The 14,717-nt window shown below is 44.2% G+C and overlaps 1 protein-coding gene across 7 annotated transcripts in view; it reads right to left on the bottom strand.

The window, feature by feature from the left end:
- Positions 1 to 242: 242 nt before the first annotated feature.
- Positions 243 to 14,717, bottom strand: part of CRBN (cereblon) — a 56,320-nt gene continuing 41,845 nt past the window's right edge. For 5 of the 7 annotated variants that reach the window (XM_064724123.1, XM_064724122.1, XM_064724124.1 and 2 more), the window contains 10 exons: positions 13,666 to 13,778; positions 12,087 to 12,289; positions 11,095 to 11,244; positions 9,624 to 9,786; positions 7,662 to 7,724; positions 7,164 to 7,248; positions 6,904 to 7,019; positions 4,850 to 4,914; positions 3,526 to 3,657; positions 243 to 3,374 (listed from right to left, as the gene is read on the bottom strand). In XM_064724123.1, coding sequence (XP_064580193.1) covers positions 3,191 to 3,374; positions 3,526 to 3,657; positions 4,850 to 4,914; positions 6,904 to 7,019; positions 7,164 to 7,248; positions 7,662 to 7,724; positions 9,624 to 9,786; positions 11,095 to 11,244; positions 12,087 to 12,289; positions 13,666 to 13,778 — 1,274 coding nt within the window. In that variant the 3' untranslated portion in view covers positions 243 to 3,190. The remainder of the gene's footprint in view (positions 3,375 to 3,525; positions 3,658 to 4,849; positions 4,915 to 6,903; positions 7,020 to 7,163; positions 7,249 to 7,661; positions 7,725 to 9,623; positions 9,787 to 11,094; positions 11,245 to 12,086; positions 12,290 to 13,665; positions 13,779 to 14,717) is intronic. The other 2 variants (XM_064724121.1, XM_064724127.1) reach the window with 1 other exon arrangement.

Genomic DNA, 14,717 nt, shown 5'->3' with positions numbered 1-14,717 from the left:
TGTTTGATACACACGTGGTCAAGTAAAGTTCTCCAACAGATGACTTGACTAATTAAATGACATTCACAATGGGTTTTAATTACCTGACACCCTCCCCTCTCTCCCATGTTATTCCTTATCTTCTCTGCCCTGGGCCAGTGAAACCAGCACAGACTTGGAAGTGAAACTTTTACTTTTTGCAGCCAAAAACTCATCACAAACCCAAATGTTTCCTTTTCCCTTTGACAATCAGCAAAACCAGGTGAGTTTTGAAACAAATTGATTTTTATTCTTTGCAAATATTTGCAAGCCACAAGATTTGTCAGAAAAGTTGTCCCAAAAGGCAGAGAGAAGGAAGAGTTAAAGCAGAGCCTGGGCTAGCCCTGGAGCAGTGCACAGAGCAATGAAAGGTGACAAAGAGAGGAACAAATGAACTGCAGCACATCCAAAAAGAGAATTAATAAAAGACAAATGAGTATCTGAAATATTTCAGACCCAGTGTACGAGTGGTTCTACCTATTTGTCGAAATGAACCTAAAATAAATGAAAAGTTGCAAAGTTACAGCTCTGCCTGGGGGTGTTGGTGATGGCTTGGAAATGAGTCTGTGCTGGAAATCCTGTGACCCCTCAGTTGTGCCCACTGGATTCATTAATGAATTAATTCCTGCAGGAATCCTCAGCCAATCAATGGGATAAATGTAGTAAATATTCACCAAACCTGCTTTCCTCTGATCAGCTCTCTGAGCACTTGCTGTCTGTATTTTTTCATAATGATGCTCCAAATTTTCCCCAATTCCCACAACAGTTTTCTCTTCAAAACAGAGAAAAGGATGGAAAATCTGAACCAGTGTAAGGAACCATCCCCAGCCCACACCTGGAGTGCTGGATGCTCTGACAGCTCCCAGATTCACCAGCACAGGATTGAACCTGGGAAGTGCCATGGACTCAGCACAGCTTCAGCACATGGAACAGCATCATCAACAATGACATTTAATTGGCATTCATTTACTCCTGACTTACCTCGATTATGTTAGTTTACATTTGACTATATACACAAAACACCATAAAATGCTTGTTCTGGATTCAAACATTGCCATTTTTAATTGAGAATCCAAAAGACTCGGCCAAAAGAACTGAACCTTTAAAATTCAGTGACAGCTGAGAAAATCCTTTTGGAATTCCCTTCCCAGCCCCCAGTGAGTGCTCCCACTGGCAGCACCCTACAACTTCTTGTCACCACCAAGTCCCACTGAGGGCCACAGGAACAACAGACAGGAGGGACTCTGAGGGGAAAACATAAATTATCCCAAATGCACAGCCCAGATGTGCTGGGTGAGGGAAAGCCAGGCCTGGTTCCAGTGGATTCACAAACCAAAGCATCCAATCTCCCTCTCACACCAGTGCCTGGCTTTCCAAGCTCATCATGAATCATTATCAACATCCAGGATGTTCTCTGGATGAAAATGAGCCACCATCACCCTCTGTTTGCTCAGAGCCACATCCCAAATTCTGCTGTGGTGTGTTCTTAAGTTTGTTAGTTTGCTCCCCCATTTTCTGTATTAAATGGTTTCTTCCTTTCCCAGGACCCTGCCAGTTCGGTTGCCATGGAAATGAAACTGCTCCTCCCCTGGTTTCTCTTATAAAGTGAAAGTTGTTTCCTCCTTAGGCTCAGTCAATCACTCCTCACACTTCTCAGAAAAGAAGAAACCATTTAATACAGAAAATGAGAGAGCAAACTAACAAACTTAAGAACACACCACAGCAAAATTCTGCTTTCCACAGTTCACTGCCAAGTCAGGGCACTGCACAGGGAACTGAGCACGGAATTAAAGGTGTCTAAGAAGAACAGAAGCAGCACAGAGGTAGAAAGTTCCAAAGAACTAAACCTGAGTCACACAATTAATCTCTACATACCTGGCAAGACAAATAGCCAGCAGCAAGTCCATGGTTTGGGGTGTTTTTCCACACTGCCAGGCTTGGCCTTGGCCCTCACTGAATGATCCGGCCTTGCTGCACTGCCTGGAGCCTGACAGAGAACAAGCAGCCCCTGGCTCGTGTCTTACACTCGACTAGTTTAACATCACTGCCAAGAAATGAAGAGTGAATGATAAAAGCTTCACAAGAAAAACAAGTGTTTATGTGCACAAGCACTAAAAAAATCTCCGTTGCCATCAAAAAAGTGCATTCTGTGAGGGAAAATAAAATAAATCACTGGCAAAAGCTGCCCCAGATTGGCACCCAATTTGTGGAGCACAGACAAAACAAAAACCAAACCAAAACCCAAGAAACCTCCCCACAAAAAAGCACGGCCTGTATTCCTATTTTATTTGGAAACTTTTGCTCTTTATAAGTTGATAACGTGAAATTTTACTTTATGATCTTAAAGTTACAATGAAATAATTAAAAGAGATTTTTCCTTCCCTTTGTCACAACAAGTATTACTTTAAAATCACCTCAGTGGGGTGGTTTAGAGTCCTTCCCAATCCCCTGGCCACCTCCACTGGTAAATTCACCAGGAATAATTGGGGAAGTGACTGAAGCACACTGAACATGACAATGCTGTTTTACCCTCTGGGACTGACCTGTGCACTTCTTACCAACAGTTTAAAATTTAAGACTTCTAAAGTCAAATGGACTAAACAGATGAGACAACTTGTAAGGAACAGACACTTCCCCACGGGGTCCATCCTGGGAGGAGCTGCAATCCCAGCTTTGCACATCCCAGCACTCAGAAACGCTCAGGCTGCTTCTCTCTTCCACGGTTATTCAGCAAAAAGCTGAGAAACAGCACAAGCAGCAAACCTGAAGGACTCCAGAGAGTTAGCAACAGGGATTCTCAGCAAACCACGTGTAAGTGTGTTATGGCCAACACTCCACAGCAGCTAACTGCCATCTACCATCCCGGGAATGCTGCAGCAATCCGACTCTGCTCGTTGGGATTTCAGTTTGGTTTTAGTTTCCATCCCCTTCCTTCCTTCACTGCAGGCGGGAACTCCACAAGTCCAGTCCCAGCTGCGTCCAGGTGATCAGAGATTTCCCGGTGTCCCACTCCTGGTGTGCCCTGTGCAGGAGCAGCCCCGGGCAGGGCTGAGCTGGTTCCTGGGATGGGTTGGGGCAGAGGAGGAGGAGCAGCCCCGGGCAGGGCTGAGCTGGTTCCGGGGATGGGTTGGGGCAGAGGAGGAGGAGCAGCCCCGGGCAGGGCCCTGGGCTCTCACAGGCACAGCAGGGGCGAGCGGCCGCGCTCCGCGTCCTCCGCGTCCTCGGGCATGCGCGGCAGCAGCGCCGAGCGCGTCAGCCCCCAGAACCTGGGGGGACACAGCTCCTTCCTGGTGGCCGTGAACTTCCAGCCCATGTGGCTGCCGCAGAGGCGGCACTGCGCGATGGTCCAGGCGTAGCTGCGGGCACACAGAGCGGGGTCAGGGAAACGGGCATCATTCCACATGAGCGGAATGATGAAATGTGCCTAAAAAACTCGATATTTACTATTCCACCCTCCCAGAAAGAGGCAATTTGGGGAATTTTCTGTTCAAATCTTGCTGCTCTTACCCAGGGAACCAGCTGTGCTCTGTGGAGGGGCGTCCACTGAGGCTCAGGTTGGAGGCTTTATAAACAGTGAGGGTTTCATGGATGTACCCGTGGGGATTCACATAGGCTGCCATGGGCCCACACAGGGACAAGCTGCAACACAAGGAATTGTGTCAGAATGCAAGGAAAAATTAAAAAAAAAAAAAAAACACACCAAAAAAAACCCACCAAAAAAACCCCAAACAATGACAAATATAAACAGAGAAAAAATTCCAAATAAGCTTAAAATATTTCAACAGAGCAAAAAAAAATCCCCACTTTTTGTAGGGAAAAAAAACCCCCATGTATTGAATTACAGCATTAAAAACTGAAAGAAAATAGATGCCAATTTAAAATATCATTGCTCAAATTTGCTTAGAATTGCAGAAAAGTCCTCGATAGACTCATCCTGTGTGTTCCTTTAAACAGTTCCAAGAAAAGCAAGGAAAATGTAACTTTAAAAGTAAGCACAAATGTTCATTTATTGCACTAACTTCTCAACACCTTCTGTTAAAAGCTCATCATATTGACACAGCAGGAATTGTGGTGTCTGCAATCCATTATTTGATTAAAAGATAAGAAATGGCTTTTAATTACCCCATCAGCTCTTTATCACACTGATAAAGAAAAACCGTGGGGAGTCTTTGTTAAGCCAAAGCATCTTTTAACCTTGCCATTATCAGAGGGGATGGGCTGCTGGGAGTTCATCAAGATGAAAAGCAGAGACAAGGCTGACAGAGGCAGCAATGATTTGGGAAATGTAATCGTTGTTAAACATGGGAGATATTGTACAGGGCAAAGAAAGAATGGGGCCAGTTATCAGGAATAACCTTCAGCTCTTCAGAGAAAAAAGGGATCACAACGTTTATTGGCTTAAAGAGGAACTTCCCTGCATGCCAACATACTGAGAGCCTGTTTATAGCCCCTCATTAGTGCATTTTAATTGGCACTTGTGCCTGTTGACACATAAATAAAGTCCTGGAAAATAAAATTTATCTAAAGCTTTATTCAGAAATATCAGGATGAAAAAGTCTTCATGTGACACATTTATATTTCAAATTGTTCAGAGTGAGGTGCTGGGGGTGTGGCACAACACCAATTTCTCTTCCAATATACCTGGAAACGCTCAGATTCCCAAACTTTTTATTAAAAAAGCTCAAATATAAACTCTCTATAAATATTTACTTAAATTTTATTGGAGCTGTGGCAAACCCAGCAGTTTTAAGACTTATCCCAGCTTAATCTGCTTTGCTGGGCCCGTGTTTCTGACCTAGGAGCTGCCCAAGATGAAGAGCAATAAACTCACCTGAATATTTCATTCTTGGTAGTTATTTCTGTGTCCTGGCATTGCTTACAACACAGAGATGTGCACTGGGGAAGAGAAACAAAAGGATAATTTCATTAATTTCCAGATGCTTGTCAGCAGTGGGAAATAATAAAAAATGTCTCTCCCTTTCCATCACAACACACCTTGGACCAATTGTTTTGTTCAGCAGTCACTGATGTGGGTATTTTTCCTATGCACTTCACTTATTTAAACATTAATTATTATCTAAAAGACATAATAATTTTCGTATCATCTCCTCACAAAAAGATTCACACACAGAGAATTGGATCTGACTCCACAAATATAATAAATGAGCCAACCTTTTAAGGTCTCTAAAGGCTAATTTAGAAAAACAACCTTTGCTCTTCTGCAGTACAGCACAGAAAAGGCAGATGAGACAAATGCAATCATTAAGTCTTTCTTAAATTTGAGGCTACTCTAGATCAATGGGTTTAATTTCCTCACAAAAATAGGTAAAACATATTGATCTCTCTCCTGGAGATTATAACAGATTAATCCATCTTCTACATTTTCTACAAAGCAGAACTCAACAATTCATCACTGACACTGCCCAGGAGAGCAGCATTTCAATCAGCTCAGCAGAACACTCCCATTCATTTGCAGGACATGCATTACCTGTACTTCTTTTGAAGGGTAATGCCTGTGAAATTCCCCCAGAATGAGCCACAGGATTTTGGAATAAAATGCTGCACTCAGAGCCAGTGCTCTTAAAAGCTGGAGTTTGTGCTTTTGGGCCCCCTGAGCTGTGACAGCACACACTCTGCTCCCTTCAGAGGAATTGATCCAGAGTTCTTCAGGATGCCCTGGCTTGCTCAGATGTCATTCCCAATAATAAAACTGATCCTGCTAAATAAACTGTAAACAGCCATAATGCCCTCCCCATTCTGACACGAACACAGAACAGCTAAACACATTTACAGACCAAAATTCAAGAGAATGATGAGGAAAACACCTTTTGGGTATAGGCTAAAAAGCAACTTTAACTTGAATTTATGAGGCTAGTTTAAGTTTTCCTATCTCTTTGGAATTTATGGAACAGACATAATTACTGAACATGAACAGTTCTCAGCAGAACTCGAGTATCAGGCTGTTTTCAGAGTCTCAACTCAGAAAAGACAAGTGAAATTTAGTCTGACTACAGCCTCAGGCAAACACCTGCCCATTTGGTCTCAGAATCTGGAAGAGATGTTTTCTGTCTCCTTTCTTTAAATTTCTGCTGCATGAATTTGGGAAGAGGATCACTATTAAAATGACCCTCAGGTTCACTTTTCCCCAGAAACAGGCAAGAATTTAATGACACTACTTTTTAGGCAAACAGGCAAAACTTCCACTGCTATGTATCCATTAGACAAACACAGTACTGTCACTTAAAAAATACAAATTATTACCAAGAACTGTACTACAGAAAAATAGAAAATTTAGAACACTACATGGCCATGGCAATGGAAAGAAGGGAAGGGAAACAAGTTTCTGAACCTCTTAACAAGGAATTGCCTAAGAAATAAATATGTCTTTTGTAAAAATCATCTGTTTAGCCCAATCTTTAGATTTATGCTCAATATTACAAAGATTTTGCTACAAAATCCACAAGTTTCCATGGCAAAATGATGCTGGATAGTGGTGTCAGTGTGGGGCTGTGATGGCTGTTAACAACACTGGGCTTCCAGCACCATCTCTTGGCGAAAAATGGGCTGTGCCACACTTTTAACAAAAGCAAATATAATTATGTGAATAGAATAGAATAGAATAGAATAGAATAGAATAGAATAGAATAGAATAGAATAGAACAGAAGTTAGATTATATATTCTATATATCATATGTTTTTTCTTGCTGCCAAACATAACCCAGCACTCAGACATGATTTTCCTTTCGAGCAAACTTTTGAAGAAATAACAGAACACCCAAACACCCTCAGGAAGGATTAGCTGGATTTCCATCATTTCTGGAAGGGATTGTGACAGCCACTCCTGGTTTTTGGCAATTTGATGGCAAACAAAGCAGAATGACTCACTTTGTTCATGATATCCAGCTCACAGCGCAGCCTCTGCACAGCACTGCCTATTTTGAGCAGCTGGATACGCAGAGCATCATCAATGGGCAGGCAGGCAGCAACTCTGTAAGAAAAATCTAGAAATGAGAAAGCAGCAGGTCTGTTAGAATTAACAGAGAAATAAATCCAACTGTTTCTATTTATTCTACCACAGGTAATTATCTAAGCTGTGGTGTCTTAAGGAATTAAAATTGAAACTGTGGGTTCAGAGAAGCTCGTACCTACTGGGTTTGATGGCAGAGATTCATCTTTGAGGTTTTCATCCCACTCGTGGAGCTGCCTCTTGACTCTCTCCATCAAGGTTTCCTTTTGTTGGAAGAAAAGCCTAATTTAAATACACAGGTATTGCTGTTTTCTTCTTAGGAAAAAAACAAAAGGGAAGCAAAATGTAGAGTAAGCTCTTTTCCCTAAGTGGACAGTAGCTTTTAATTAAAGAATAATTAAAGAATCATTTTGTACCTGCATGTTTTAACTGGTTTTGCTCTGAGACAACACAGAAGGAACCAGAACCTCTGTATCCCTCTCACACATTTGCTCTAGGAAGGAGGAACAACCAGAGTGGGGGAAGCCCTTCCTGATCTTTTCACACTACACTGAATATAAAAGGCTTTAAAATGGAAATTATGAGCCAATAAAATAAAAGCTTTTCTATTATCCCATATTTAGATTTTACAACTATAAAGCCCTCTGCAGGTTATTTGATTTAAGGGTGAACTTACAGCATCATAGAGAGAGTAGAGCCAGGGGGGCCAAGATGTCAAACTTGCACAGTGGAACTTCCTCTGAAACCAAACAAATATTTATTCTTTAACAAAAACAGATTTTAAGGACAGATTTTTTTGAAACAAATGAAACAGGAGAGACAAACCTGATTATTTAAAGATACAAGAAATTATCCCCATCAGGACCAGCACTTCACTGTGAAGCTTCCAAACCCATTTTCAAATGCACTGAGGGCCAAGCCTTCTGAGCAGGACAATACATGGATTTTATCACAAAACCTGTCTCTGCATTAGAGGTATTTCTGATGTTTAGTAATAAAAATTTATGTCTTTCAAAAGTGTGTCTGTCTGAAATGGAGACAGTTGAAAATTTAAGTGCTATTAACAGTGCATCTGTTCCTAAGTCTCCACCAGCTGTCCCTGGAACCACCAAATTTCCACCAGTGTAATGTCATTTGTTTAATTAACCAATTTTCTCCAGTGATTTCTGAACACAGAAATTGAGAGCTTTAGTTAATAAAAGTCTAAAAAGCAGCCCACAACTATGTTGGTTTTCAAAAGAGGAGCTCATATTGCACTGCAAATATGTACAAATTCAACTTTCATCTCCCCCTTGAGGGCAATTCTCATTTACAAATGGCACCAGGAGAGAGATGGATTAACAGGACAATCACCCTGCTCTGCATCTGCACCCCAGCTTTTGGCTGCCCTTCATTTCAGCTCCACCTGACAGAACCAGCCTTGGGAAGGGATTTCCACCCCACAGCCCAGAGTTTCTGAGCTCATCCACCCACATGAACTTGGTCAGGAACTCTGAGAATCAAGAGCTCTTTGTTATCAGTGGAGTTTTTAACTTGATTTTGAGGGTATAAGAGTTCAAAACCGTTGCAGAAAAAAGCAAATCCAAACATGAGCTGAGTTACCAAGACTCTGTATTAATTTCTGGAGGTAGCTCCAAAGATCTCTTCAGAGACAGAGGATTTCAGGGTAACTTCTCTGTGTCATTGACCAAAACAATGGAATAAATAATAAATACAGATATAAAGTGGCTCAGGGTGCCCAGAGAGGCTGTGCACTCCCCAGCCCTGCAAGGGTCCAAGGCCAGAATGGAGGGGCTTGGAGCAACCTGGGCCAGTGGAAGGTGTCCCTGCCCATGGATGGGATTTAAGGACCTTTGTGGGATCTCAGCACTGAGGTGTCACCGAGACCACCCTTGGGGGGCTCAGGAGTCCTGGAATGTTCCAGAAGTGTCTGGTGGCTGGACTTTGATCCTACACAGGAGACGACACCTGTATGAGGATAGGAGGGTTTCACCGGGGTGAATGGTGAAGGGATTGGTTAATTAGAGGGTGAGACACAGGGTTTAGGATTTCTGTACAGGGGGGTTTAGAGAAGTAAGATGGAGGAATTGGGGCGTGTCCTGTCCTTCTTCTTCTTCTTCTTCTCCTCCATCTTCTGTGGTGATGGTGGCACTTTGGGATTGGTCATTACTGAAAGTGCACCGGGCAATAAGGGTGAAAGGTATTGGGGAAAAATGATAAATATTGTATACATAACCATGGGTATAAAGATAGGTGACTGTCCGGAGGGCAGCACAGTGTGCTCATGGCTGGCTGCTGAGCAGAGCTCTGTCGGGCCGAGAGAAAATCTTTTAGATAAACAATTAATAAACACAGAGACCGAGAAAAGAACTGAAGCCTCTTCTCGTCCTTTGATACGCGGGCTGCCCCAAGGCCACCTCGGGCCTTTCCAGGCCCTTCAAACAGCCGAAAACCGGACAGACCTTTCCAACCCAAACCAGTGTGGGATTCCATGGAAAGCAGGAGCTTGGAATCTGCCTTCCCTGCTGTGCCTCCTCCTCCTCTACAGATAAAACTGGATACTGATTCTCAAAACACCATCAAAAATTCAGACAAAAATACAAAAGCAGAATAACCAAAGCTGTGAAATAATTCTCACCTTCTGGTACTTCTGCCACCACTGCCTGATGGCCCTGTCGTGCCAGGAGGTGGGTTTGGAAGAGGGCAGCACGTGGCACCTGCTGAGAGACTGCAGCTGCACTGCTGCCATGGTGGGAGGCAGCACCCGCTCAGGCAGGATTTGAACCTTAGCCTGCTGGATTCTGAGCAAGGGAACAAAAACATGAGCTGTACACATTTTAAATGTTTTTTCTAATACATGCATTTAATAAAATGGATTTTACTGCTTATGGGAACACAGGCTGGTGCAATGGATTAATCACAATACTAGAGAATTTAACCTACAACCCATTCCATCAGAACTTCTTTTATTTTAGAGCACTACAGATCTGTTGGGATTGTGGTGGACAGAAATACAGACAGATTGGCAGGGGCAACACAGCTGAATGTTCCACCATCTCAGCACTATAGACTTGTATTTTTGTCTCCTGAAGTTACTTTTGATATAAATAATCAGCTCTTCCATCTCAATGGCTCAGTTCAGCTGCAATGCACTTTGCTATCTTCAAACCACAAAAGCTCCTGTGCTCAGCTCGAGGTCAGAATCAGCAGAAATAGGATCCAGACTCTAATCAGATTTTAATATCCCAGCATCAAAGGTCACCTCTTCCACAAAGACCTCAGCATATGGCTGAGGCTACTAAGAATGCTGTCCAGCAGGAAAGACTTCATGTCTTATTAGGATTATGCAGCAGAAATCCTGAAACACTGAGCAGTGTGTAAAAAATTCTGATTTTCACACAGGGACAGCACTGAACTGGTCACTTACAATAAATTACAAGATTATGTTGTGCCAAAAGCACTCAGGAATCAGAAACACCAAGAATTATGGAAATGTTCTCCTTGCTAAGGAGCTCTGGACAGTGAATTCCCAGTAACAAAGCTGCTCCAATTGTCCAAGCACTGCCACCGTGTGTCCAAGCAGGGCTTCTCCTAAGCTCTAACATTCAGAGTCTGCTAGAGAGCAAACAGCACAAATATTCTTCATTTCTTCAGCTGCAGGTCACAAAACCACAGAAATGCTCCCAGACCTCCTTCTATGCTGAATTGGCAATGCCTCTATGCTGAACTGCAGGATATGGGTGAGGAGCTCTAGATTTACAGATTTGGAATAATACTTCACAAGCCTTGCAGAAAACATGACAGAAGCTCTAGCAACTGTGCTAAGAATTATCACATGCTCCCAGATCCATGCTGGGGCCTGGACCTCTGGCCATGGTGCAGGGCATGATGCCAAGGAGCTGGAAATGAGGGAAGACTCTGCATATTCTTACTGCAGGCTCAGGATCTTGATCACTTTCAGAAATGAAAAATGGCATTAATTACATAATATGTTAAAACTAGTCAGAAGAGCGTCTAATTATCACAGCTATCAAATGGGAATATAGAAAATATGAGAATATTCCTAAGAAAGTTGACTTGAGCACAGAATTAACAGCATCATTTCTTACCCATCTGACTGTGTTCGTATTTCAAGCACCTTGAACCTCTGTCTTCCTATTGCTTTCACCTTGACTGTTTCAACTCCATATTCCTGCTCTTCTCTGTAGGCATAGATTTCTGCTGTCGTCCCAAAATGTGCTTCCCTCTCATGTGCATTGCTAAGAGTAACAGAATTAAAGATGAATTAAATTAATTAACCCCCTCCAAACAGCACTGCTCATTCAGACTCCACTATGCCTGCAGTGACTGTACAATTGGTCTATCAAAAAAGCAATTTTTGGTGAAATACCTTTAATTAATCACAATAATCATTTTTCCATTATAAAGCAATTTCTATTGTTCTGGTTGGTTGGGGTTTTTTGCCAGGTAACTTGATTTTATTTTAGGGTCTAGATGTGACATTCTGGGAGCACAGGGATCACCAGTGTGTCAGCATTTCAAATGCAGGCACTGAAAGCACTGAAAGCAAACATTCTTTGGATTGACTTTGTAACAGGAACTGTTCCCACCTCCCACACAATTAATCCATAGTAAATTGCAGGAGGAAGAGGGAGGAACATTCCCAACTTCTTCTGGCATTAATCAGCTTTTCTCTTCTCCACTTTTCTATCACCTCCTGTCTCTCAACTCCACTGTGAAACATTTGCCAGTGCTTGTTAGTTCACACGCAAAACAAGCAACAATACAGCTCTCAAAACAAGAATGTGACTTTCACATTTCAGGTCAAGGCTTATTCTTTAGCAAGATGGAACAAACAGTTACTGAGAGAGGAGGATGCTCAGCCAAGGACACAGATCAGCACTTGCTGTTTCCCCACACAAACATGAGATGCTGTCAAGCACCTACACCGCCATTACACATTGGAAGCCAAATTCTGTTAAACAACTTCAGCTTGTTATCGAGCACAGAACTGATGCAACCATCTGCTTTTGCTTTAGTATCCACAGAAACTGTGCTACAAACATGCTGCACACACCAGCAACCCGCCCGTGGCTTTTACCTGTATGCAAGGACAGCAAAGGTTCTGTCTTTCTGAATTAAATTCCGCACCATGCTAACCTCTTGGGGGCGGAAGAGCTGCAGCGGCAGCGTCTGGCCGGGGATCAGCATCACCATCACCCGGGGCAGCACGGGGATCAGCTGGCAGCTGTCGTCATCGTGCACCGTCCTGCCGTGGAACTCCTCCATGTCCGAGCCCAGGTACTGCCAGGAGGGAACGGGGTCAGGGAGGGCCTGGGGAGCACGGGGAGCACGGGCTGCTCTGGGCTCACTCAGCCTCCACCAGGATCTCACGTGGACTTGCAGTATCTGCAGGAGCAGTATCTGCAGAAGGTGGACAGAGATTCTTCCCAAGGCATGGAGTGCCAGGGCACAGGGAATGGTTTCCCACTGCCAGAGGGCAGGGGTGGAGGGATTTATTCTTCCACGAAGCCAGGAGTGCCAGGACAGGGAATGGTTCCACGGAGGGCGGGGGATGTGGCTACGGGAAGGATGCTATCTGGTAAACTCCCTCCATTCACTGACTGCAGTACTGCAGGAGAGGGAAGGGGACAGAGATTCTTCCAGGGGCATGGAGTGCCAGGGCAGGATGGTTTGCCACTGCCCAAGGATTCAGGGGTGGATGCAGTATCTGGAGGAATTACTTCAGGGGAGGTGGACAGGAGTTCCCAAGGCATGGAGTGCCTTGGAACACAGGGAAGTGGCCTTCCACTGCCCAGGAGTCAGGGGTGCCATTTGGGGACTGGGATGGAAGGAATTCATCCCTGTCAGGGTGGGCAGGCACATGTGCCCATGGCATGCTGCCCAAGGCAGGCTGGACAGGCTTGGAACAACCTGGGACAGCAGAAGCTCTCCTGCCCAGGAGATCCAACTGTGTGCCCACTCTGTGTGCAGAGCTGGATGGGATACTGGGAAGGAATTCATCCCTGTCAGGGTGGCACACCCTGGCACAGGCTGCCCCATGGATCCCTGGCAGTGCCCAAGGCCAGGCTGGAAAGGGCTTGGAACAACCTGGGACAGTGGCAGCTGTCCCTGCCCAGGAGATCCAACTGTGTGCCCACTCTGCCCCTGGATCCCTGGCAGTGCCCAAGGCCAGGCTGCACAGGGCTTGGAACAACCTGGGACAGTGGCAGCTGTCCCTGCCCAGGAGATCCAACTGTGTGCCCACTCTGTGTGCAGAGCTGGATGGGATACTGGGAAGGAATTCATCCCTGTCAGGGTGGGCAGGCCTTGGCACAGGCAGTGCCCAAGGCCAGGCTGCACAGGGCTTGGAACAACCTGGGACAGTGGCAGCTGTCCCTGCCCAGGAGATCCAACTGGGTGCCCACTCTGCCCCTGGATCCCTGGCAGTGCCCAAGGCCAGGCTGCACAGGGCTTGGAACAACCTGGGACAGCAGAAGCTCTCCCTGCCCAGAAGATCCAACTGGGTGCCCTCTACAGTCCTTCCAAGCCAAACCACCTTATGATGATTCTGTGAAAATGAAACCAAGCTTGTGGCATAAGAACATTACAATAAAACTATACAAACCCCATTTAAATATTTTCAGTATATATTTAATGGACAATATGTAAAAACATACCACATGTGATGTGGGCAAACTGGTATCAAAGTTAATGATGTTTGGCTTCTCAGCTTCTTTACTATCCTGGTCTTCCACTTCCATTTCAGTGTCATCCTCTTCCTCGCTCTCTACTAAGAAGGACATAGAGAATATTGTATAGGAAACAATCAGCAAAGACTGAGATACTGAGAAAAACCTGAGAATCAGGGAAATACATTCAATATTCCCAGGCTGCAGCTTTGCACAGGGAAATAAACCAGAAGGAAATAATTTTCTTGTTGTTACAGCAAAATCATCATTCTGTAGCAAGGGTCAAAAGCTGTTAATTTATTTCTGAAGGCCTAAAGAACAACTTTCCTTGGAAGAAAACAATAAACAAAGGCTGTCAGCTCAGGTTTTCACTACAGTGGTGTTTCCTCATCTCAGCCCTACAGGTTTTCTGTCAGCACCCCAGGATGCCAGCTCACCTCACTCCTTGCAGGATATGAGCAAAGTGCCTGAAGCTGCACCAACCTCAACAATCAGCTGCAATGAGTAACAAGCAATGGGAAGCTCTGTGCTCATGCAGAGACTCTTGCTGGGATTGCAGACAATTTAATTGCTGTCAGCCTCTGTGTGTGCACACCAAACACCAACCCAGCAGAGGCAGCTCCTGAGGAAGCCAAACACAAGACTCCAAGGGATTTCAGATACCAAACAGCATTTAAAAACTACTGCTTCCTTCCCATTCCTCAGCCAAGCCTAAAGTCATCTGCAGGCAAGAGGACAATTAAATTATCCCTCACTGCATTAATTGACCCTATTTCTCTGAACACAAACATTATTTATACAGCACGTTATACCTAAACTTCATGTTAGCATGAAGCAGTCTCCAGGATTCTTACACCAAGAGCTGCTGGGTAATGGATAATCCCAGGGGTGCTGAAAAACATCATTTAGACCTTGAAAGCTATTACAAGATACAAAATAAAATTACAATAGCCAGTCTAGTTGCTGCCTTTGCAATTAATATCTTCTTTAAAAATAGTCCAGAGTTGAAAATATAAAAGGTGGAGGGGTTCACTCATCCT

The sequence above is a fragment of the Zonotrichia leucophrys genome, chromosome 12, assembly GCF_028769735.1.
Source record: "Zonotrichia leucophrys gambelii isolate GWCS_2022_RI chromosome 12, RI_Zleu_2.0, whole genome shotgun sequence".
In the NCBI taxonomy this organism is placed as follows: Eukaryota; Metazoa; Chordata; class Aves; order Passeriformes; family Passerellidae; genus Zonotrichia; species Zonotrichia leucophrys.
This window is presented reverse-complemented; position numbering and strand designations above follow the sequence as displayed.